The 23,984-nt window shown below is 40.0% G+C and overlaps 1 protein-coding gene across 2 annotated transcripts in view; it reads left to right on the forward strand.

Moving 5' to 3' along the window:
• Positions 1-379: 379 nt before the first annotated feature.
• Positions 380-23,984, forward strand: part of RTN3 (reticulon 3) — a 55,483-nt gene continuing 31,878 nt past the window's right edge. Inside the window, exons 1-3 of one of the 2 annotated variants that reach the window (XM_061201911.1) lie at positions 380-715; positions 10,269-10,319; positions 20,379-22,721. In XM_061201911.1, the coding sequence (XP_061057894.1) occupies positions 571-715; positions 10,269-10,319; positions 20,379-22,721 (2,539 nt within the window). In that variant the 5' untranslated portion in view covers positions 380-570. The remainder of the gene's footprint in view (positions 716-10,268; positions 10,320-20,378; positions 22,722-23,984) is intronic. The other variant, XM_061201912.1, reaches the window with a different exon arrangement.

The following is a 23,984-nucleotide window of genomic DNA, read 5'->3' on the forward strand; positions in this document are numbered from 1 at the left end:
ACGCATCAGACAAAAGACATCGGCTCTGGAATCTGTGGGAAAGATATTCTCCACTAGTGGAAGCAAAAAGAAACTTCTATCGTTAAAACACATAATCAGCCTACGCTAAAACATTCACAAAAAGAGCCATGAAGCAACAGTAAGCCGCAGGCCCCCTCCCACTTCGGCCGCAGTGGTGGGCGGGGCTTGATTCTTGGCCACGCCCCTTGCGCCTGGTCCCCGAGGGGCGCGGCCCACCCCAGCCACTGGCCCGGGCGCTGGGCGAAGCCGGTTTTGCCCCTCCTTCCCTGCTAGAGCGCGGAGGGACAGTTCTTGCGCCTGCGCTGGGCGCCTCAACTCGACCGCCTCCCGCCCGCGCCGCCAGCCCGAGGCCCCTTTGTGCGCCTGCGCGCTCGCGCTTCCGCCCTCTCGCGGCGCTCGGCTAAGGCAGTCTGTCTGTCGGACTCTGTCCTTGGAGCACAGAGAGGCAAGGCGACTTCGGAGAGCCAGCCGCCCGATTGTTTTCTTTTCCCTCCCTCTCTCCCGTCCCACATCGCTATTCACCCCTCTCCCGCCTTTGCTCGCGCAGCCATGGCGGAGCCGTCGGCGGCCACTCAGTCCCCATCCGTCTCCTCGTCATCCTCCGTGGCCGAGTCCTCTGCGCCCGGTGGCGGCGGCGGGAGCCCGGGAGCCTGCCCCGCCCTGGGGGCGAAGAGCTGCGGCTCCTCCTGTGCTGGTGAGGCGCGCCGGGGGACCCCGACCTCGGGAGGGTGGGGGTCCTTCGGGGTCAGGGACTGCAAATCACCCTCGCGTACTGGAGGCTTCAGCCCCCGGGAAGGAGCGTTTGGCAACAGGGGTAAGGGGGAGGGGAGCGTCAGGTCTTGCAGGCGGTGAGGAAATAACGGGGTGTGAGGAAAACAGGTTGGGGGAGGGGAGATACTCTCGAGAGTGGGCGTTAACGCCGAGACTGGGCAGGTGGGGAAAGACACGGGTTCGGGGGGAGCCGTCCTCTGAACCGGAGTGATTTAGTGGAGGATTAGAGAGATTGAGCGGATTGGGGCAGGTTGGTGGTAGGAGAAATGACTCCTTACGATTTTGAGGGGATGGTGGTGAAAGGGTTGGGTTGCATTGCAGGTTTTGCAAACAGGTGTTGACATAATCAGCCATTCGTAATCTTCCAGAAAGCATGGATTTTTTTGGTTGCCCGTGGGAAAGATGAGGAAGTTTAATGGAAACACTGAGGTCGTTTTCTATACTGTTTTCATCTGCCTTTAATTTTTTGTGGTCAGACACCGAATGCCCGATTTTTCTGAGGCGTGATGAGAATAGCTCAGGGAAGATTTGGGAGGGAGCTGCTGATGGTCCAAGATGGATCCGTGGCTGCATCTGCAACACAGCCTGCTCTTCACTGGCGCGGCGTGGGGGTGGGGACACGAGGGTAGCTGCTTATATTCTAGAAGATAATAGGTAGAGTCATGCCAAGCCATCAACATATTTTAATTTCATGCTTTTTGTCGGCTATTATTGATCGAAATATAACAAAAGGGGGTGTTTCCCGCAGACAAGGGGGAGGGGGAGAAAAGTCAGACAAAGCAGGGGCTGGTTGAACCCCCTTCTCCTCCCATCTCTGTGAAAGACTAGGAGGGAAGCTGCAGGCCGCTTTCAGTTTCCATTGTATAATGCGTCTGCCTGGTGGTGGGAGCTGGCTGGCAAGCTCCCCTCGTGCAGAGATCTGCAGTGCAGATGCCTTCTTGAGGGGGAAAAAAAAAAAAAGCACCACGAGCAGGTGGTGGTTCTTAAAGGAACTCAGTCTTCCAAGAAGAAGACAAAAAAAAGCTTTTTGTCTAAAGAAGGGCCATAAGCTTGGCAGAGTACAGATAATTTTGCTGTTTATTTAGTTACCTTAAAGGATTTTGAGACGTTTTAAAATGCTTCATCGTCTCCTTTGCCAGAATCTTGGGTTGATTGTTCTAAAGAACAAAATTGATCTTAGCTTTAAATATATTCTCTACGTGTTTTTCGAACAGTGGATTTCCACGTAAGAACTTTGGTACTCATTTGGATTTTCCAGTGTGGTTATGGCCATTTCAGTCGAAACAGTATCAGAGGAAGCTTCTGCAAGGCCAAGATTAGCTGTCCAGATAAAGGAATGAGGCAGCAAATTTAGAACCCTTGTCCCCTTTAAACTACCACTGTTTCTCCTCCAAATTTTTGTGTTCTGGGCAAAGGTCCAGATGAACAGCAGCTTCCTTATATATTTAGCAACTTGGTGTTTTGGCTCTAATCACGTGTCATTGGTTACTCTTTGGTTGTTGGCCCTTTTGTGCATACCTTTTGATTTTTCTTGGTTTGAAATTTTGATACAGTTGAAAAATAAATTAGATACTCTTTCCACCTTAAAGTCTTACCCACTGCAAATATGTATTAATATTATGTAAAAATCATTAATACAGTTTTAGTGGGTTCAGTGCAAGATCCTCATTTGTCAGGTCACTACTGGAAAAGTTTAGCTTAAGACACTGCAGTGTATAGTCATCATTTCATTGCAGAAGCTCTTCCTCCTTGCAGAATGCTTTCTCCATCTCTCAGAGGAAATGTCTCAAGCTTTTGCACCATGAAAATGAGATGAAGTCTGTTATTCCAAAATTTGACTCATTTAAAATGGATTCTTAAAAAATATACCTTGTTTTAAAAATCTGTAAGTGTTGATGTCAGCCTTTAGCTTCACTTTCATTCACCAAGCTCCACTTGGTTTTAGAGACTTTAAAAAATAAAAAAAGAAGAGGAAGTGGTCACTTGGTGTCTGCAGGAGACAATTGTGTCTTGACTGACCTGTCCAAATTTTAGAGATTTAGTTCCTACCTAAAGGTGATTAGCAATAGCACTCTCTCTTCCAGTGCATCGGGTGTTAGTGCAGCTGGCAATGATGTACGCTTGGAGAAGGTCGCTTGGAGAAGGTCGCTTGGAGAAGGTCGGGGCCAGGCTTGGCTTCCCAGATTTCTGCCTTTGAAGTAAAGCGAGGATTTCAAAGGCAGAAATTTGAGGTTGAGGTAGAAAATACGTAAATAATTAGTGCTCTTTTCAGGATGAGGGTTGCCTTATTAGACATCAAGTATAGATACCTGTCTATTGTCTGAAGTTTAAAAGTGCTTTAATAACTTGTTGTCTATAGCCTTTGAAATTCTATAACTTGCTAGAGACTGTTCTTTATTACTGCTCTGAAAATCATGGTGTTAAAATAAAGCTACATTTCTTGTGTCTGTTTGTGGAAGTTAGCTTAAAGCAAAAACAGCTTGGACAAGTAAAAACTATTTTAATGCTTTAAATACTTCTTTTTCACTCATGAAACTGAGTTGTTCTGTGTACTTTTTAAGGCATCATTTTTACGCTTTGTTCTAACACGTCAATCAATCATATGATTATGTAACTTGTATTTTCAGTCTTAACTCTTAAGTAAAAAAGAACTCTGACCACCTGTTCAATACTGACATCTGTATTGTATTCATGTCAGATTAGCAGTGACAGTATAACATGGTGATAAACACACAGACTTGAGCCCCAGAGACACCTAGATTTCAGTCCTGTCTCTCTCGTTAATTGTATGACCTTGTGCACATCCTAAACCTCAGGAATGTGACCTAGACAAATTTGCTTTGCTGCCCTTAGATCCTAACTTTGATTGAATAATGATACCTAGTACTTGATACATCTATTTGCAGGTTTGAAACACATAGATACAAAAAACAGTTGAATTACAAGTGAGAAATCATTTAATCTTCCTCCCAGTAAAGGATGCTCTTATATCTTTTTCTGCTTTCTAAAAGCGAGTCAGTTGTTTCAGCTTTTGACCCCTCATATTAATAAGAGCTGCGACTCCTTTCACTCACCTGATCTGTTAAAGAAGTTGGGAGGGAGCCAGGATGTTTCATAGGTCGCTTGGCATCAGTATGCTTAAATACTTTCTGCAGCATTCTGACCATAAGTATAGTTATGATACATTGTGAAACTCCTATCAGTGGAAGCAAGAGTACAGGAGACAGCAAGAATAGTCATGTCAGTATGGTTCACAAATGCCTGTTGACTAAGGTGGTTTTTATTCCCCAGGAGTAGAAGATTTCTTTTAATGCTGTTTTCTTTTAGAGTCAGTTCACAAATAGTTTAACGACTATGATCAAACAAACCAGTCTACATATATTTAACACTTAACACCTTCCTTAAATTGAAATCTCTTGGGAATTGTTTATGTAGTAGCTGGTAAGAACATCAGTGTTTTTATTTTTATTATTTTAGTGATGGTCTGAAAACAAAATAAAACTAATATTATTGCTTTTATTGTATTCTGTGGTGAGGAAGTTATATACTGGTCCTGATATAGGAGGCACCTGTTTAATCCTGTGCAGGTTACAAGCATTTGTAAACAAAGCTTGGTAGTGAAGGAATTGGTGACGTGCCATTGAAGGGCCAGGGGAAAGTTAAGGTTTCCAGTTTTGTGTGAGCCAAGAGGTTGTTTGTTCTTTAGAAGGGCACTTCTCTTTAGACTAGCCATAAACCTAGAATTTACCATTTTTGTAATTCTGAGCAGAATTACAAAAGCTCCAAATAAATGGTTAGCTATGCATATTTGTTGCGTGTACCTAGCTTATAGTTTGTGTTCAACTTTATTGTTAATGATGAATTTATAACTGCCTCCTAAACTGTACAGACTTGTGAAAAATATATAAATTTCATAGGAAAACTTTTAAAATAAAAACTACCAAGTCGATATTATGTTCATATCATTTAAGACATTCAGGAGTTGTGCAGGAGACTGACAGCTTTTATTCTGTTTATTCATAACAGCTATTCTAGAATTAATTTGGATCATTGGGTATGTTATAGGTGTTTTGAAAAAGTACGTATGCTACATAAGTTTAGCTGTAATCAGTATTGCTTGTGATTACATCATTGAAGTCTTTTACTGCATATCTGACTAGTAACATTTGTTATTAGAGTATGACATGTTACTCTGTAATACTGCAATTTCAGAGAGAATCCCTTTATTTCTTTTTTTTGGGGGGTGGGGGGCGGCGGGGGAGGCTACACTGAACGGCTTGTGGGATCTTAGTTCCCCGACAAGGGACTGAACCCGGGCCACGGCAGTGAAAGCGCCGAGTCCTAACCACTGGACCGCCAGGGAATTCCCAGAGAGAATCCCTTTAAATACTGTATAGGATTTGCATTTCTGTTTTACGTTTTGGGGGGGGGGTGGTAATTGTTACCAGTTAGCCTCCTCTTGTGATGGTCTCTTTAAATTTCAAAGAAATATTCGTATCTGTTTTTTCCAATCTACTGGTTTAGTTTTGCCTGTAAGCACATCATCATAACCTAGTGGGGAGGGGGGTAGGAGAGTGGCAAAAGGAGCTGTTTGACTTGTTCCTCACTGGCAGTTTGCCCTTGAGGGTATATTGAAGGGTATTCTGAAAAACATATTTAGCAAAACTAATACAGAGCCACCTGAAGGCATTTCATCAGTGAGCATTGTCTTCTTTTTACATAAAGGTGGAAATATTTGATTTTTTATACCTTACCTTTGTGTATTGCTTTATGGTTTAATTTGTGACCATACATTAACTTAATTCAACAAATGTTTGAGCATACATTAAAGCTCTTTGTTAGGTGCTGTGCGTACAACAGCTCTCTAAGAGGCTGTATTCAATAGGAGAAAGACTTATATTTTTTATCTGTGAGGTGGGTAGTGAAATAAATCTCACTTTACAGATGAAGAATCAGAGAAATTAAGTGATATGCCCAAAGGTTTGTGTCTGTGAAGTTGAAGATAGGATAAAACAGGGATTGAGGACCAACTCAGTTCTTTCAAATATGTACACTGCCTCTCTTTGAAATTTGAAACAACATGCGATAAAAACGGTTTAGTCACCCTCTTGAATTCAGTTACTGGTGAACTGAGTCCAGTTAACTTAGAAACCGTCACTTCTGGTCCCATGGTTCCTAAGCCGGGTGCCTTTTTGCTCCAAAGTTCTACAGAAACATCTCTTGTCAAGTTCACCAGTTATTTTCCACATTGTTAAATCCAGTGGTTACTTCTCTTCCTCATTTTATTTTATTTTATTTTTTTTAATTAATTAATTAATTTATTTATTTTTGGCTGCGTTGGGTCTTTGTAGCTGTGTGCGAGCTTTCTCTAGTTGTGGCGAGCAGGGGCTACTCTTCGTTGCAGTGTGCGGGCTTCTCATTGCAGTGGGTTCTCTCATTGCGGAGCACAGGCTCTAGGCGCGTGGGCTTCAGTAGTTGTGGCACACGGGCTCAGTAGTTGTGGCGCGCAGGCTCAGTAGTTGTGGCACACGGACTTAGTTGCTCCGCGGCATGTGGGATCTTCCCGGACCAGGGCTCGAACCCGTGTCCCCTGCATTGGCAGGCAGATTCTTAACCACTGCGCCACCAGGGAAGCCCTCTTCCTCATTTTAAATGCCCTTGATTCCTCTCTTTCCTTCATACAACAATCAGCAAATCCTATTGATTCTGCCTTCAGAATATATTCAGTGACTACTAGTTTTCTCAAGTTCCAGTGCTACCACCCTGGTCCAGGCTGTTATCATAGCTCTCCTGGATCAGGAGAGCAGTAGAGGCAGTTGCCTCCTAAGTGGTCTCCAGACTTTCTCCCTTGGCTCTCTTCAGTCTTTTCTCTGCACAGCAGCCAGTGTAAGCCTGCGAAAAATTTAAGTCAGATTATTTCACTCATTGGCAAATGCTCCAGTAGCTTCTGATCCCACTCAGACTGAATGCTGAAGTCCTTAGAAGGCTTATGAAGCCCTACAATATCTGGTCCCAGCCTCCCCCTTGCTCACCCAGCTTTAGCCACACTGATCTTGCTGTTCTTCACACCAGGAATACCTCTCTACCGCAGTCTTATTTGCTGTTCACTGTGCCTAGAATGCTCTTCCCTCATACATTCTTGCAGCTCTTCACTCTCTCACCTCCTTTAGGTCTTTTCCTGGCCACCTGATCTAACTTGCACAAGAGAAAACACACCTTATAGGCCTTTCCTGCTTTATTTCTCTTACCACTTGTCATAATCTATCTTACAGTATTTGACTTATTTATTTTGTATATTGTCTGTCTGCCACGGTAGAATATAAGTTCCATCAGAGTGGAGATTTTTGCTGCTTTATCTATAACCCTGAGCCTATTTATATTGGTAAACAGTTTCCTCTTTGATATGCCTTAGACAACTTATTTTTTAGTGGAAATTAATATAAAGAATTTCTTCTCCGTTTCATTCCCCAACCAAGTGGCATTTCATGTAGTCCTTCAGTCCTTTGATTTTTGCTTCTCCAGTCTCCAACATCCAATGACCAAGTACAGGCCATTCTGTCCTGTCGTATCTATCCCCTTATTCCTATCCTCACTGCCTTAGTTAAGCCCTCATGTCTTGCCAAGATTATGTAGTAGCTTTTCATTTAAGTCCATACTCTACCCTGCTGCCAGAGTTCTCTTTAAAATACATGTGATATTGTGAATCCCTTACCTTCAGTGATGCCTCATTATACATAATATAATCTAAATTTCATTACATGACATTTAAAGCCATTTGGAATCTGATCAGTTGTTCCTTCTCTCCAGAATGCCTTCCCCTGTCTTGTTCACCTAATGAACATCTCTTCTGCCTCTGCTGCATTCCCATAATGCATACAGTTTTACTGGTTTGTCTTTTTCAGTTGCTTGTGCACAACCATCATCTCTGTGCTAATACAGTGCCTAGACCTAGCTACTTGAAGATAACGTTTGATTTAATTAATAGTATTTGAGCATTAAGGTTGCCTTTTTTGGGTTCAGTTGCCTGTAGCATAAATGTGGCATATGAATACAACATGGTTTTGTAAGTTAGAAGACCTCATGCAATATTGTTGCAAACTACTACTTTTTATCTGTGTTCTGTATCAAAATAGATGCTATTGCATAAAACTTTGTATGTCGAAATTTTCCATTAGGAGGGGTGTCAGGTGGAGATGAAAGGTTCATAGGATCTTTTTTGTCATCAGGCTTATTTAGCATTTGGATTTTCAGATTTGTTCAGTTGGCAGAGATTTAATGTTGCAGATAATTGCATACAGAAGTGAACCCATCTGGGGGGCTTCCCTGGTGGCGCAGTGGTTAAGAATCCGCCTGCCAATGCAGGGGAGACGGGTTCGAGCCCTGGTCCGGGAAGATCCCACATGCCGCGGAGCAACTAAGCCCCGTGCGCCACAACTACGGAGCCTGCGCTCTAGAGCCCGTGTGCCACTACTACTGAAGCCCGAGCGCCTAGAGCCCGTGCTCTTCAACAAGAGAAGCCACTGCAGTGAGAAGCCTGCGCGCCACAACAAAGAGTAGCCCTCTCTCACCGCAACTAGAGAAAGCCCGCGCACAGCAACGAAGACCCAATGCAGCCATAAATAAATAAATAAATTTAAAAGAAAAGAGATGAACCCATCTGGAAACATTAAAGAAATAGATAGAAATGCTTGCTTTAACAAGGAAAGGCGAACTGTTTTTCATTTGTAGGAGTAAATGTGATGCTTCATTTTAGGATAATTAAAAAGTAGTGAATTTTAAAATTCTGGTCTTGAGTTACTGAATTACTGCCTCTTGTCCACTAAATTCTGCCTTGGTGTTAACATGTTCCATGTCTGTTGACTAAATAGTTTGCTTTTTTTAACTGAAGTGTAGTTGATGTTCAATATTATGTACATTACAGATGCACAATGCAGTGGTTCACAATTTTTACAGGTTATACTCCATTTATAGTTACTATAAAATATAGGCTATATTCCCTGTGTTGTATTTAGATTAGTACTTACGGATATAGTGATGGCCCAGTCCTTTAAAGCAATCTTCTCATTTTAAGTGTATTTCTAATATTTGTGAAAACATTTTTATAATTGCAAGAAAAAAGATGTTAAGTGAAGATCAGTATATTTAGGGGCACTTTTGGAGGGTTTTGTTTTTCACGTGCTGTTTTAATTTTTTTTCCATTTTTACCAATGGCAATTTATATTCTGTTTGATTATTTTTCTTTTAAGGCCAAAGGTTGTAGTGAAAAGCAAATCTCCCTCCTGCCCCAGACCTCAAAGTCCCTTTTGTTGCCAGTTAACAAATGGAGGCACACTGTATGCACTTCAGTACTTTAGGTTTTTTTTGTTTTTAATTAATTTATTTATTTTTGGCTGTGTTGGGTCTTCGTTTCTGTGCGAGGGCTTTCTCTAGTTGCGGCGAGCGTGGGCCACTCCTCATCGCGGTGCGCGGGCCTCTCACTATCGCGGCCTCTCTTGTGCGGAGCACAAGCTCCAGACACGCAGGCTCAGTAGTTGTGGCTCACGGGCCCAGTTGCTCCGCGGCATGCGGGATCCTCCCAGAACAGGGCTCGAACCCGTGTCCCCTGCATTGGCAGGCAGATTCTCAACCACTGCGCCACCAGGGAAATCCCCAGTACTTTGGTTTTTAATTTAATATATCAACATATATAGCTGTACCTCATTGTTTTTCATAGCAGCAAGTATTCCATTATTTGGATGTAACTATTTAAGTAGACGTCTATTGATGGCTGTTTAGATTATTCCTAGATTTATAACCAGTGCTCTTATGAATATCCTTATATACATGTCTTTGTACATGTATGCAAATATATCTGCCAAGTTAAAGAATATGTGCAGGAGGTGTCAGAGAAAGTTTATGCATTTAAAATTTTGATATATGTTGCCAAATTTAGAGAAGTGTAATTTAAGAGATGGAAGATTTCTCATGTTGGTCCTATTTTCCCAGTGGATTAATTGTGATTAAAAGTATTTAATCATTAAAAGTATTCAGGGTCAATTTTACATATTTGCCAACTATAATGTTTAGTACTCATATTCGTGACTGACTCCTCAAAATGAAGTTGAAAATGGTTACAAGCAAAATCAGTACACAGATCCCTGTTTTTCCTTTCCCACATGAAGTTGCAGGCGAGCATTATCTTTCTTGAGGTTATACTTGTTTAAAAATGCTAGGGGTTCCTCTTTTCTTCCTTTGCAGGTGAGAATATTTGACCAAAAAATTGAATTGATTACCTTTTAGAAATGCATCTTGAAAATGAAATAAGGTTTTGCTGCCAGGTGAGTGAAAACAGTAATTGGAAGTATAGATTTGGGTTTTCTCATCTTGCTTAAACCCAGTGAAATTAAGGTGCTTGGCCAAAAAAAAAAAAAAGGAAAGTTAAAGTTCAAATTCCTGTGTGAGGTTGTCAAATTCTCACGCTGTATATTTTCTTTCAGATTCCTTTGTTTCTTCCTCTCAGCCTGTATCTCTATTTTCGACCTCACAAGGCAAGTCTGTCATTTTTTGTGTGCATTAATAAAAGAAAAATGTTGAGAAAGAGGCTGTAACTGGGGATACAAGGCGCAGGTTTTCTGTTACCCCCAAATCCCCTAAAATAAAAACCAAATCCAAGCCAGTGCTTTCTATTTAGCAGTTTCTAATGGATTTCCCGTAAAGCTTAATAAAATAGAATGAGGCTAGGTGGACCCTTTAACATAGCATAAGCTTTAGGTGTAGTTTTGAGTATTTTTTAAAAATTAAAAACTTGCCCACAGAACTTGGAGTAGATAGAATTGTGGCTCAGAAAACACACCACCTCCAGAATGCATTTGACCTATAGATTTGCGGTTATGTAACTGGTTTGGATAGGTAGTAGATTTGGAAAAACTTTTAAAGTGTGCTTCCACTGAACTAATACAGTGTCCTAGCTAGAATACTTTAGTGTGAACCTATCTGAGATTCGTCCCAAGAGGTAGGCCAATTCCAAATTGCCTAGGAACATTGAACAAGTCGGTTGAATTTTTGGCAAGCAGGGCTTGTTTTCCTAGAGATTAAGTTGTGGTGTTTTGGGGGGGTTGTTTGTTTGTTTTTAATCTGTCAACCAGTGAGGAAGGGAATCAGAGTCGTTAACTCTATGTTTGTAGGGGAAGCACTGCCAAGAACCTGGAAGAGAGAGTGTGCTTCTTTGATTTGCGCTAATAATAAAGTGCTGTTTCATTTGTGCTGTTGTGCTCCTCCTCTAGTATAGGTCAGCGGAAAAGCATTATTTGAAAAAAGGTAATTAAACTCACTAGATAGGTCTAAGAAGCCTTGTGCAAAGAGTTTATTGTCCTAGCTGGAATGCAAAGTCTGGGTGCTGGTTTGTTGGGAAGACTTTGACTTTATAGGAATAAAAACATAAATGGGATAAAATGAACATAGTAAATGCTTTTCAGAGTTTCTGCTTCTTAGGAAACATGATAGATAGATAATTTGTTGCTTTTAATTCAGACTGATAACATTCAGAGTCCCCAGCATTTCTGTAATGTGCCTCATTGTGTGAATTTGGATATCTTCTGGGTCAAATCATGACCTTTGAAATTAAAAAAAATTGTTTACATTAAAAGATATTTTGTGAATGTTAGAAAGTAACTCAAACATACAAATTGATCCTTGACATCTGGAACCCAACCAGATTTATATTTCTAAGGGTTCTTTTTTTTCCTCATGAGAAATTCAATAATTTAGGCAAATAGGTATTACATTTATTCTACTCTGGAAGATAAATCAGTAAAAATATCATAGTGTAAATAGAACAAACAATTGTATTTTCTCTGTTGTATTTCAGATCTTCTAAAATACATTCTTCATAGTCACTTTTTTCATACAGAAAGGGAATAATTAATATCCTAAATAGTGTAACAGTACAACCTAAGCACAACATACCTAATGTTTAGAATGTTGAGAAAGATAAGTGTCATAGTTTAAAAAATTACTTTAATCCCTGTTAGGAGAAATTACATATACACTCAGGTAAAATGGAGGTAAATAAAGAGGATTTTTGTAATTTAAAATGTTTAAGTAGGCTTCAGTTTCAGTGAGTATGAGAGTTTGTTAAAGAAAATAGATTTGTCATTCTTCCTTTTTCTTATAGTTATTTTGACCAGTGCAGATTCAGGATAGTCTTATTGTTAAAAGGGTATTGCATTGTAAAGAAGCATTTAAAAATCTCATATCCCTGAAGGTGTTCCAGTGTAGCCTCTATTACCAACATTTTCTCCTGCAAAAAAACATAATGGAAAAGCAACCCAGTTGGTGCTCTACTTCATTGGCAGGTCTAGAGATCAGCCTATTCAGTTTTTTGAGGGCGCTCCTTGGCAAGTGATTAGGTGTGTTCTAAGGTAGCCAAGTCTGGTAGCTTCTAGTCTGCCTTAATAAAACTAAGGGAAAGGAAGTTGTTGGTATATTTGGTTAACTGGATTAAAACCCCTGGAGAGAATAGCTAGGACCAGTTCCACCCAACCGCAGGCCTTTCAGAGTGACTGTCACCAGCAGGTACCTTGAGTCCATCATTGGCACTAACCCAACTAATCTGTCTCTGGCTTCCATATCCCTTAGCCATTTAGCCTTGGAGGATTGTGCCTTACTTTTATATATCTAAACCGTATCAAGCAATATGTAGCAGTAATTAAATAGGACATTTTCATATTTAAGAATGACATTTTTAATCCTGAAATATATACTTATCATTATTGGGCTTTAAGGAGATGCATGTACTGAAAGTTGTCTTTTTTTTTTTTTTTTTTTTTTTTTTTTTGGCCACACCTTGCGGCTTGTGGAATCTTAAATTCCCCAACCAGGGATCGAACCCAGGCCCACCGCAGTGAAAGTGCTGAGTCCTAACCACTGGACTACCAGGAAATTCCCAAAGTTGTCATTAATTTGGACTGAGAAGAAAGGGCAGTTAAATCTTTCAAAAGGAAATTATGTAATCTTTATTAAATTGTACTACCTTGAAGTATACAGCTACTTAAGCTAGTAAATTAAGCTTTTTGAAAACTAACGAATAGATTTGTGATGAGAATATCAATGGAATAATCAGTTCCTTCTTAAATAAGTTGTACTCCTGAGTAGGTGCTTTGCAGTCTTTTGCTTATTGAGTCCTTTTTTCTCATCAAGCAGAGTTTAATTTCAGCTTAATCCCCAAGCATCTCAAAATAGAGGAGTAACTTTTAATGATGTTTTCCTGTACTGTTAAATAAGAATATTAACAGAGGTATAGATGTGGTATGTGGCCAATTTTTTTTTTTTCCGAGCTTTTACTGTGCTCAGTACTTTATGTGAATCATCTCATTTAATCCTCACAGCCAATTTTATGGAGGAAAGGTACTACCTCTTTTACTAATTGAGGAAACTGGGGTTTAAAATGGTGAAATAACTTGCTCAAGGTCACGCAGTAAGTGACACACCTAGGACTCCACCGTCCATGCGCATAACCACTACCTACAGTAAAGATGATATATTAGTTGTATTTTAGGGTTTACAGGTATTTTTAGAGATGTCATTTTGAGGTTAATGTTAAAATCATGAGAGCAGAAGAGGCAGAAATTACTATTTTAACCATATTATTGCTATTAGTGATGTAATTTAGTATCATCTGGGGGATGTACTCCATCAGACACAAAATCAAACTGAAATTTGGTTTCTACTTTTGAGATCTTTGATAAAAAGTGGAGGCTGGAAAATACTACAGTTTTCTTTAGAAAACATTGGAAGAAAAGTGGGTGAAAATAAGATTAGAAAGAGAGGATCTACCCACCATGTAGAATTGGAAGTACATTTGCAGTAATGAATATTTGTGTTCAGTTTGAGTAATGCAGTAGGCATCTGGAATAGGAAGTTAAGCACTGAACTTTGGGGCAAGCGTTGAGGAGAAAAAATATGCCAGTTACAGCCTTTTTTTAAACAAAAGCAAAACATTTTTCTTTGTACAAAAGAGACTTTTTGTTTAGGATCTAGCTTGGCTGCAAAGTGTCTGCTGGCTAACTTCCTATTTTGATGCTTTGGCTGAAAGTTGCTGATACTGTTTTGCACGATAATTTGTCTTTCCCTCTTGTTTTGTGAACATGAGAAAATTCAAGTGTAGAAAAACCTATACCTGAATATTTCAAGCCTCCCTTGTATGAATATGCATAGTATGTATGTGAAAAAGTAACTTAGTGGTTTACTATAGGCTGGCACCCTTTCTTCACTGATGTGTATGCTTTTTCCTTGTTACAGGTATCCTTTGAGTTAAAAGAAATGAATTTCCTGAGGGGGGGGGTAGTAACCAAATGGTAACTCCAGTATAGCATAATTCTAAGGTATTCACTCTTTTAAGGAAGAAGTCTCATATAACATTCATTATTGCTTACTTGTTTCTAGATCACATTGTGTTTTCATTATTAAGTTATAAAACACTTGAATAAAAAAGTACTAAACCTTTTTCTAAAAGACAGTTTGGGGAATAAGAAACAAAGTAAAGAGAAGGGTGTTTTTTGTTTGTTTTGTTTTGTTTTTTGCCACGCTTGTGGGATTTTAGTTCCCTGACCAGGGATGGAACCCAGGCCCACGGCAGTGAAAGTGCCGAGTCTTAACCACTGGACCGCCAGGGAATTCCCTCAAGTTACTGTACTTTAAAATTAGTATATGGAAGTATTTAAAGCAGGCACAAAAGGATCACCCCTGCCCTATGCCCTACTAACCTGTAAGTTGTGCTCCTGGACAAAGAGAATCTGTGGTGAGTGAGAGTGAAGAGTGCCAATCTCTACACCTGTGGAATTTTTACAGGGCTAAAGTTCTGAAGTACAGCTTGGCTTTTCTACCCCTCGAAAACTAATAAAACGCTGTAAAGCTGCGGTTCCCAAACAGGGTTCATTACTGGCAAACTTGTAATGTAGATTCCTGAGCTCCACCCTACTCAGTCAGAGGGATAGAGCCCATGAAGTACTAGTAGTTGTTCTAAAGTTTGAAAAGGACTATAAAAGATAGTGCCAAGGGCTATTTTTATACTAGGTTGTTAAATTGTTCAGCTAGTTGTACGTTGAACTAAAATATACTTTGATGATAGTAAAGATCATTTGCTGAAACATTTTGTTAAGGAAAAGTTCTTTTATCTTTCAGCATTGACTTAGAATTTTTTATATGTTGGGTTGTACTAAATGTCTTTATCCACATAGTACTTTGCACAATTCTTGGAATATCACAGGCATTTGGTTTGTACTAGATGATTCAGAAGTTGCATCACCCAAAATTTTGAAGTAGATAAAAGCTCTTTAAATTACTTCCTTTTATTTATGGCTGGTTGGAGGGAAAGTGTCTAAAACTCTAAATGAGGATTTTCTTTATTATATACCACGTGAAGGTGGTTGTGATTTGGCACTATGCCTTTTTTCTCTCCCCAAACAAAAAGGCATATGGTCTGGAGTCTCTATGTTAGGAGATACTTTTTGGAGAATATGGTGTTTGGGGACATTTTTTGAAGATTTATTAAGTGCCAGATCCTGTTCTAAGCACTTCACATGTATTAACTCATTTAATCCTCACAGCAGTTCTCAAGTTAGGTGCTTTAGTATCCCAATTTTCAATTTTCAGATGAGATTAAGCAACTTTAAGATTAAGGAACTGAGATTAAGGCCACACGATTAGTAAGTGTGATGAAAGGATTTTGTATCTTTTTGGTTTGGGGTTTTTTTTTTTTTTTTTTTTTTGGCTGCATTGCGTCTTCGTTGCTGCGCGTGGGCTTTCTCTAGTTGCAGTGAGCGGGGGTCGGGGGGTGCTCTTTGTTGTGGTGCGCGGGCTTCTCATTGCAGTGGCTTCTCTTGTTGCGGAGCACGGGCTCTAGGCGTGCGGGCTTCAGTAGTTGTGGCACACAGGCTCAGTAGTTGTGGCTCACAGGCTCTAGAGCACAGGCTCAGTAGTTGTGGCTCGCAGGCTCTAGAGCACAGGCTCAGTAGTTGTGGCGCACGGGCTTAGTTGCTCGGCGGCATGTGGGATCTTCCCGGACCAGCGCTCAAACCCATGTCCCCTGCATTGGCAGGCGGATTCTTAACCACTGTGCCACCGGGGAAGACCGGATTTTGCATCTTTTAATAGGACTTTTTGGTTTGGGAGTGGTCTAGAAATTTAGAATATGACTGCCAACTTAAATTCCTAGTCTTATTTAAGATAATATACTTAAATGGAGACTTCTGAATATTTAGAGTTTAAGAAGAAATTGAGTAAGCAAGGAGCTCAGTACTAAATACATTTGGGAACATTCTCATGATCGTTGCGGGGTTATGACATTTTTCATCTCTTACCATATATTGATTCCCTTTTTGACAAATCTATTAGATGTGTAACTCTTGCTTGTATAATTAGAATAATGCTATATTTTTAAGTAATTAGACTTTTTGAAAATGAATGTGCACATTAAATTGCATTATAGCAAATAACTAATCTAGAAAATATTCATAATGAGATTTTTGACATTTGTTTTGAGTAATGTTGAAAATATCTTGTAGTGCATGTGAAGGGCTGGATGTTTTGAAAAAGGAAAGGTAGTAGACGTTTTCTGAGATGTAAGATAATCCAGAGTTATTCCATCAGGCAGTTTTGCAGGGTATAGTATTTTTAAAAACTAACACCCTTCAAACTCCCTGGAGTTTTCTGCTGTTTTGCCAGGTACAGACTTTGACTAACACTAATGACTATTAAGTGTCATACTGACTAATTGGAAGAGTCTTTACTTATGGGAGCTTAGTTTCTAAAGGCTTATTAGATTCTGGTCTTTGTTTTATTTAATGTTTTCATGCCATTATAAGTTCTTTACTTCCAGACCAGTTTTTTCCATTGTCTTTGTACAAGTCAGCTCTGTTCAAGTTTGTGAGGGTTTCAACTAGCCAAATAAACTTCTTTCCATTTGCTGAAATTCTAAACAAGATAATTATTAAAATTAAAACAAAGATGAGGATGCTAACTTATTTTGCTACATGTGGAAAACCTTGATTGACAATCATGAGAGCTAATATCTGCATCTCACAATCACTGAGGAATGAATGCGACATCATACTCTGTTTACCCCCTAAACCTGTGCCCTGAAAACACTATCCACTCCAAGTATTAAGTCACAAAATTGTTAGGGAACATGATTAAAGTTCTTTTGTATATATAATAGTTACATCATATTGACAGATCTTTAGTAAAATGTTTGAAGTCTGTCAAGCAGTCATGGCATTCAGTACAGAACTTGTTATTCTGAGAATACGATTTCTAACCTAATCTTCTAGCTTTACCTCAGATTATTATATACCTAACTCGAAACTTTTGGAGTATTAAGAGTTCAAGGAGGGACTTCCCTGGCGGTCCATTGGTTAAGACTTCACCTTTCAATGCAGGGGGTGCGGGTTCAATCCCTTGTCGGGGAGCTAAGATCCCACATACCTCTCAGCCAAAAAACCAAAACAGAAGCAATATTGTAACAAATTTGGGCTTCCCTGGTGGCGCAGTGGTTGAGAATCTGCCTGCCAATGCAGGGGACATGGGTTCGAGCCCTGGTCTGGGAAGATCCCACATGCCGCAGAGCAACTAGGCCCGTGAGCCACAATTACTGAGCCTGCGCGTCTGGAGCCTGTGCTCCGCAACAAGAGAGGCCGCGACAGTGAGAGGCCCGTGCACCACGATGAAGAGTGGCCCCCACTTGCCGCAATTAGAGAAAGCCCTCGAACAGAAACGAAGATCCAACACAGCCATAAATAAATAAATAAATAAATAAATAAATAAATAAATACTACTTCAATAAAAAAAAAAAGAAAAGAAAAGGTGTTACAAGGTCCCCATCCAACAGTCTCAAAGTTTAAAAAAAAAAAAAATGCAGGTTATTGATCAGTAAATTTAAAAGAAAAAAGTATATTGTAACAAATTCAATAAAGATTTTTTAAACGGTCCACATCAAAAAAATCCTTAAAAAAAAAAAAAAAAAGAGTTCAAGGAAGTTAGAAAAGAAACAAGGCTTAGAAAACGGAAAAGTTTGTGTCCTGACAAAGCAAAACATGTCTACCATGATTTTTTTTTTGGCCGCACCGTGTGGCTTGCGGGATCTTAGTTGCCTGACCAGGGCCCACGGCAGTGAAAGCACCAAGTCCTAACCACTGGACCGCCAGGGAACTCCCTACCTTGCTTTTTTGGTTTGTAGTACTGTGTGCATTCTTTCATTAGCATTCAGTGTAGGTTGCTTTCTTTTTCATTTCATCGAATCCACCTCCACATCATCATCATTTTACTTATTGATTTTGCTTATTTTCTGTCTCCCGCTCTGTATTGTAAGCTCCACAAAGGCAAGGATTTTTTTCTGTGTTGTTCACTGCTTTTAATCTAGTTTCTAAAACAGTGTCAGGCACGTGATAATGGCACTCAGTAATTACTAATGAATTTTACTAATTCATTTTGTCCACTTGTTTCTGTAAAATGACAGGTCTAAATCTTCTGAAATCTCAGTCTCTATAAAACATAAGCGGAGCCTTCCCTCTGAGGTGGAGTCAGTTTTGCTCACCTCAAGGTTCCATTCCTGTTTGTTTGTTTGTTTTTAAATTTTGGCCGTGTTGGGTCTTTGTTGCTGCGCGCAGGCTTTCTCCAGTTGTGGTGAGCAGGGGCTACTCTTAGTTGTGGTCCACAGGCTTCTCATTGCGGTCGCTTCTTCTTGTTGTGGAGCATGGGCTCTAGGTGCACGGGCTTCAGTAGTTGTGGCACATGGGTTCAGTAGTTGTGGCTCGCGGGCTCTAGAGTGCAGGCTCAGTAGTTCTGGCGCACGGGTTTAGTTGCTCCGCAGCATGTGGGACCTTCCTGGACCAGGGCTTGAACCCATGTCCCCTGCATTGGCAGGCGGATTCTTAACCCCTGTGCCGCCAGGGAAGCCCTGTGGAATATTTCTGATTTAAATGTAGGCCATAGTTCTTTAAATTTCAGGTTTTTAAAAACATTTTAACCTACAGTGGTGAGCTTCATTTATCCTTAATCCAATCTTGCTGAGTATCCATACTATACAGTGATAGATGCAAGCCATGTTTACTGCATTAGAACTAAATATGAATTACAGCTTACTTCTGTCTCACTGGTACAGTTTGTACTACCAAACTTTATTTTTCCTCAATTTACAAAGACTTTCCCTCCCCCCCTCCCACCCCCCCCCCACCCCCCACCCCCCCCCCCCGCCTCCGATGATTACAGTTACACTGTTCTAAAAGTCAGAGATCCTATTACATCAGATTTCAGTGATGTGTTAAAATAGGGGAACTTTATCTGGCATTTGGAAACATTTTTATAATAGTGGAATTTTATTTCTTGCAATAAGATATTATTTCTTTTCATCTTTATAAAATGGTTTTGAATAAATCATAATTTTGCTTTTGTCTGGTTATTTTTCAGCTTCTCACTGAAAAAGAGCATAAGCTGAGTAAAAGTAATCCCAAAGCTTTTTCTCTTTCACATCTTCCCAATTACTCATTCACACTCAAGGAAGGCATTGCTGTCCTGAGCCTACTTAGGTCTCATCTGACCAAGCTGAATCTTTGATTCATTCATTTGGAACTATTTATTTAAGACCTACTTTGTTCCAACTCCAGAGATACAACAGTGTGTAAGAAAGATAGTGCCTGCCCTTGGGACAGTTGTTTTGAGCTTTTCCCCAGTAAAAACTTCCTAGATTGGTTAGTTGGAAAACAGTGTGGTAAATCAGTGGCTACTGTGATATTAAAAACTGTTAAGACTTAATTAATGTATTGCTTTTAGGGAGATATTTTCTGTTTTAAAAGGATTTCTGAAGTTTACTCTTCTTCATAAAGGAAACCAGTTTACACAGTTCAGTTTTGTTGGAATTGGCAAGGTGGTGCAAGAGATTTTGGAACAGACCAACCTTTTCAGTGCCCTTTAGTTTAAGACATTGAGGCCATCTGTACCTGGGGCCCATCTTCCCTGTGGATGGAATAGACTACTTCCAGTCTGATTTTTAGGCTTAGGAGGGGTCCGCTATATCTCTGGGGGTGGGGGGGAACTCTGGTCACTTCTTTTTTTCCTTATCAGACTGTCATACTCTAACAGTGGTTTTATAGAAGGTGTGTGTCCTGAATTGTTCCCCCTACAGATGAGAGCATATCAGTACTTCATAATATCAAGTTGTTTGTTTTATATGGATTACATTGTTTCTGTTGAATAGCTATACCAAATACCAAAGGAAAAACACTTCCCCAGATTATCCATCTTACTATACCCTTCTTCATGCTTTACCATTAAAGGGAAAAAGTAAATTGAAAAGTATTTTGTCTTGAAAATTTTTTGTCTTTTGCAATTTGTGGCATGATAAGCCTTTTCTGTTTCACTGCTGACAATTTTATGCATGTCTTATAGGATAACTGTTGATCATTGTTTTGTTATATATTTATGTGTGTGTATATATACATCCTGTGTGTATATATACGAATTTAAAAAATAAAAAGCATGCTGCTTGGCCTGACTAGCTAATGTGTAATTGTACCTGGTAAACAATTGTTTTTTCTTTGATATTCTGACCATAGAGGGATTGAGCTCTCTTTGCTCTGATGAGCCACCTTCAGAAATTATGACTTCCTTCTTTTGTTCATCTTCTGAAATATATAATACTGACCTTACAATACTACATGGAGAAACAAGCAAAGTGTTAGGCAGCCAGCCTATTTTAGCCAAAGAAAGAAAAGACTGCTTGGCTCTTCTAGATGTGAAAAAGATGGAAAAGCCTCAGGAGACCAGTAAAGACATAGCAGACTCCCCAGTTTCTGTTGCAGAAGGAGTTCACTGTAACCGTCCTTCCATCCCAGACAGTTTCCCAGATCATCCTGCTTTTCTCTCAAAGGAAGTTGGTCAAATGCAACAGCAGATAAATAAAGATCAAGAGTCCAAGAACCCAAATGAGGTACCAAGTAGGGACGACAGAACTGCCTTGGATGCAGATGACAAATTCACTTTGCTAACAGCCCAGAAGCCACCCACTGAGCAGTATAAAGCAGAAGGTATTTGTACATATTCCTTGTCCCCCTCTGAAGTTTCAGGAGGTGGTATTATGGAAAAGGATTCCCCTGAATCACCATTTGAAGTAATTATTGACAAAGCAGCATTTGACAGAGAATTTAAAGACGCATATAAGGAAAACGTAAATGATTTTGGTAGCTGGGCAGTGCACACTGATAGAGAATCACCTGCAGACATTTCTGAGTCTAATGACAAAGTATTTCCACTGAGAAATAAAGAAACAGGGCGTTCCCCAGCTTCTGCCTTGCTCACTAGGCAGTTTTCACACACAACTGCAGCATTGGAGGAGGTATCTAGATGTGTAAATGATATGCATAACTTTACTAATGAAATATTGACTTGGGATTTGGTTCCCCAAGTAAAACAGCAGAGTGATAGATCTGACTACATCACAAAAGCTGCAGGACCTGACATGGGTGAATATATTTCAGAAATTCCAGTTGTAAGTCTTAAAAGTAACACTCATCAGAAAATTCCTGTATGTTCTATTAATGGGAGCACTACTATCCCTAAATCAACAGGTGATTGGGCAGAAACATCTCTCCCACAGGAAAATGCTATGCCAGACCGTCTCAACTCTACACAGGAAATCAGTATCAAAGGTGTGCGAGGCAATGTGCAGAAAAGAGATGACACACTTTCAGAGTTACCTGGATCTCCATTTGAGAAATGTGTCTCTCTTGGTTCTGGAGTGGCCACAGTGAAAGTGGTTTTACCTGATGGCCACCTGAAAGGTGCAATGAACTGGCAGACCTCTGTGTTGGGAGAAGTGACAGAGGCTGGTAGTTCTGGTGAGTCTGATGACACGGTGATAGAGGACATCACAGCAGATACTTCATTTGAGAGCAACAAAATTCAGGCTGAAAAACCTGTTTCCATCCCAAGTGCTGTTGTAAAAACAGATGAAAGAGCAATCAAAGAGATTCTTAATTGTAATAGGGAAGACAAAACATCTGGAAACTTTGACGGGTCCATCAGTGACTCTGCGCCACGACAAGTTCAGCCTGATGTTCTTGGAAGGAGTCCAGCTGGTGAGGCAGCATGTTCACAAGTACCTAATATGAATGTCACGTCAGAAGATGTGAAGCAGTCAGATAGTATGAGTGTAGTTGCTCCTGAAAAGCTTGTTGCAGCTGAGAACCCAAAACTTCCTTCAGAAGCATCTCCAAAGGTTTTTAATGATAAGACAGAATTCTCACGAAATGTGACAACCTCTGCCTATTTGGAGTCATTGCATGAAAAAAGTGTTAAAGATACAGATGATTCTTCCCCAGAGGACCTGATAGCAGCCTTTACAGAAACCAGAGAGAAAGGAATAGTAGGTAAAGGTGAAGGAAATACCTTCGAAGCAACATCAGAGAAAACTAAGGACTTTAAAACAACTCTTCCTGTAGATGTTTTACATGAAAGTGAGTCAGGTGGTTCTGAAATTGAAAACATAGAAGGCAAATACAGTGAACAAAGCAAAGAAACAGATAGGAGTGAGCTTCTGGATGTTTTCCCTACCCAGGGTACCCCAGTGGCATCTCTTGACTTAGAGCAGGAACAGCTCACAATCAGAGCACTGAGAGAACTGAGTGAAAGGAAGGTTGAGAAGTCCGCTTCTGCACAGGATAAAGTAGAATCTCCCGAAGAAATACTCAAGCAGACTTCAACATTTGCTCCAGAATCTTGGCCACAGAGATCCTATGATGTCCTAGAACACAAAGATGTCAAGACTGGATCTGATCTCGGGATTTCCAAGAAGCCCACTATTACCAAAGAAGCTACTAGGGTAGATATCACTTCCAGCCTTAGCAAGACTGAACTGGTAAACAAGGATGTCCTAGCAAGACTTCTGACAGAATTCTCAGGTAACTGTTTACATTAGAAATACTGCATGTGGTTAATTCTGCTATGATTGATTATTTAGAGTGCTATTTTTTTAGTCTCTGATCTATATCACCAAAATTATAGCTAGAATAAAAATATACAGTAAAATGGGGAAAGGTAGATTTTTTTTAATGGTTGCTTGATTTGGTTTTCTTATACAAATATTTTCCAAAGCAGTAGACTACTTGTTAAAATTAATATTCTCCTAAAGAAAAAATTTTATGGTCCAGTTTTTTCAAGGTTCTCCTTTCCTTATACGTTGGCCCTAGGGGAGATTGCTGCTTTTAAGAATATCGCTAGGCTCTTATTTATTTACAAAGCTTATTTTTAAATCTCCGTAATAGTAGCACCGCTTGGCACTTGGGTTTTTTGCTATGGGCCTTGGAAAATCTATTTAGCAATCAAAGATAAAGGAATCCCTGCTGGGAAGATAGTAAATGAAACTTTTAATTAATTTGATCTTACACCACAGAGATTTTATGCTCTGAAAGTAGGTAACCAGTATTGTAGTACAACTTTGTGAGTAATACTTAAGAGAACTCATGCTTTCTTCTACTTTGGACCTTGTTTATCGTGCTTCAGGCCAAAACCCAATATATGGTACTAGAAGCCCTTCCCCTTGTCTTCTATTTATTTGAGTGATTACTTTCCTAGCAGTTGGCCTTCAGTTAAATTATTTCAAATGCTGTCTGTTCTGGTGTCTTAGAAAGTGTAATGAAAAAAGGATATATAAAACCCTCCAAAAGTGACCCGCAACCTCTAATCTGATACCAAGGTCTGCACTAACTGTATGGTCAGTGTTAGGTGCTATGTAGGACTCTGTGGTTTTCCAAACTTTTTAAACAATAGATCCCTTCTTTCAAATGAAATCATATGCAGAGTTATAATATTTAAAACAAAAATCAGATTTTTGTTAGGATAAATTTATAAGTGAGATTATACAATTTACCTTTTTTTTTCTGTAAAGGTTTTTTTTTTTTTTAATTATTAACACCTTTAATCATTATTTATTTGGCTGTGTTGGGTCTTCGTTTCTGTGCGAGGGCTTCCTCTAGCTGCGGCAAGTGGGGGCCACTCTTCATCGCGGTGCGCGGGCCTCTCACTATCGTGGCCTCTCTTGTTGCGGAGCACAGGCTCCAGACGTGCAGGCTCAGTAGTTGTGGCTCACGGGCCTAGTTGCTCCGCGGCATGTGGGATCTTCTCAGACCAGGGCTCGAACCCGCGTCCCCTGCATTAGCAGGCAG

Source organism: Eubalaena glacialis, chromosome 10 (genome assembly GCF_028564815.1).
Source record: "Eubalaena glacialis isolate mEubGla1 chromosome 10, mEubGla1.1.hap2.+ XY, whole genome shotgun sequence".
Taxonomy (NCBI): domain Eukaryota; kingdom Metazoa; phylum Chordata; class Mammalia; order Artiodactyla; family Balaenidae; genus Eubalaena; species Eubalaena glacialis.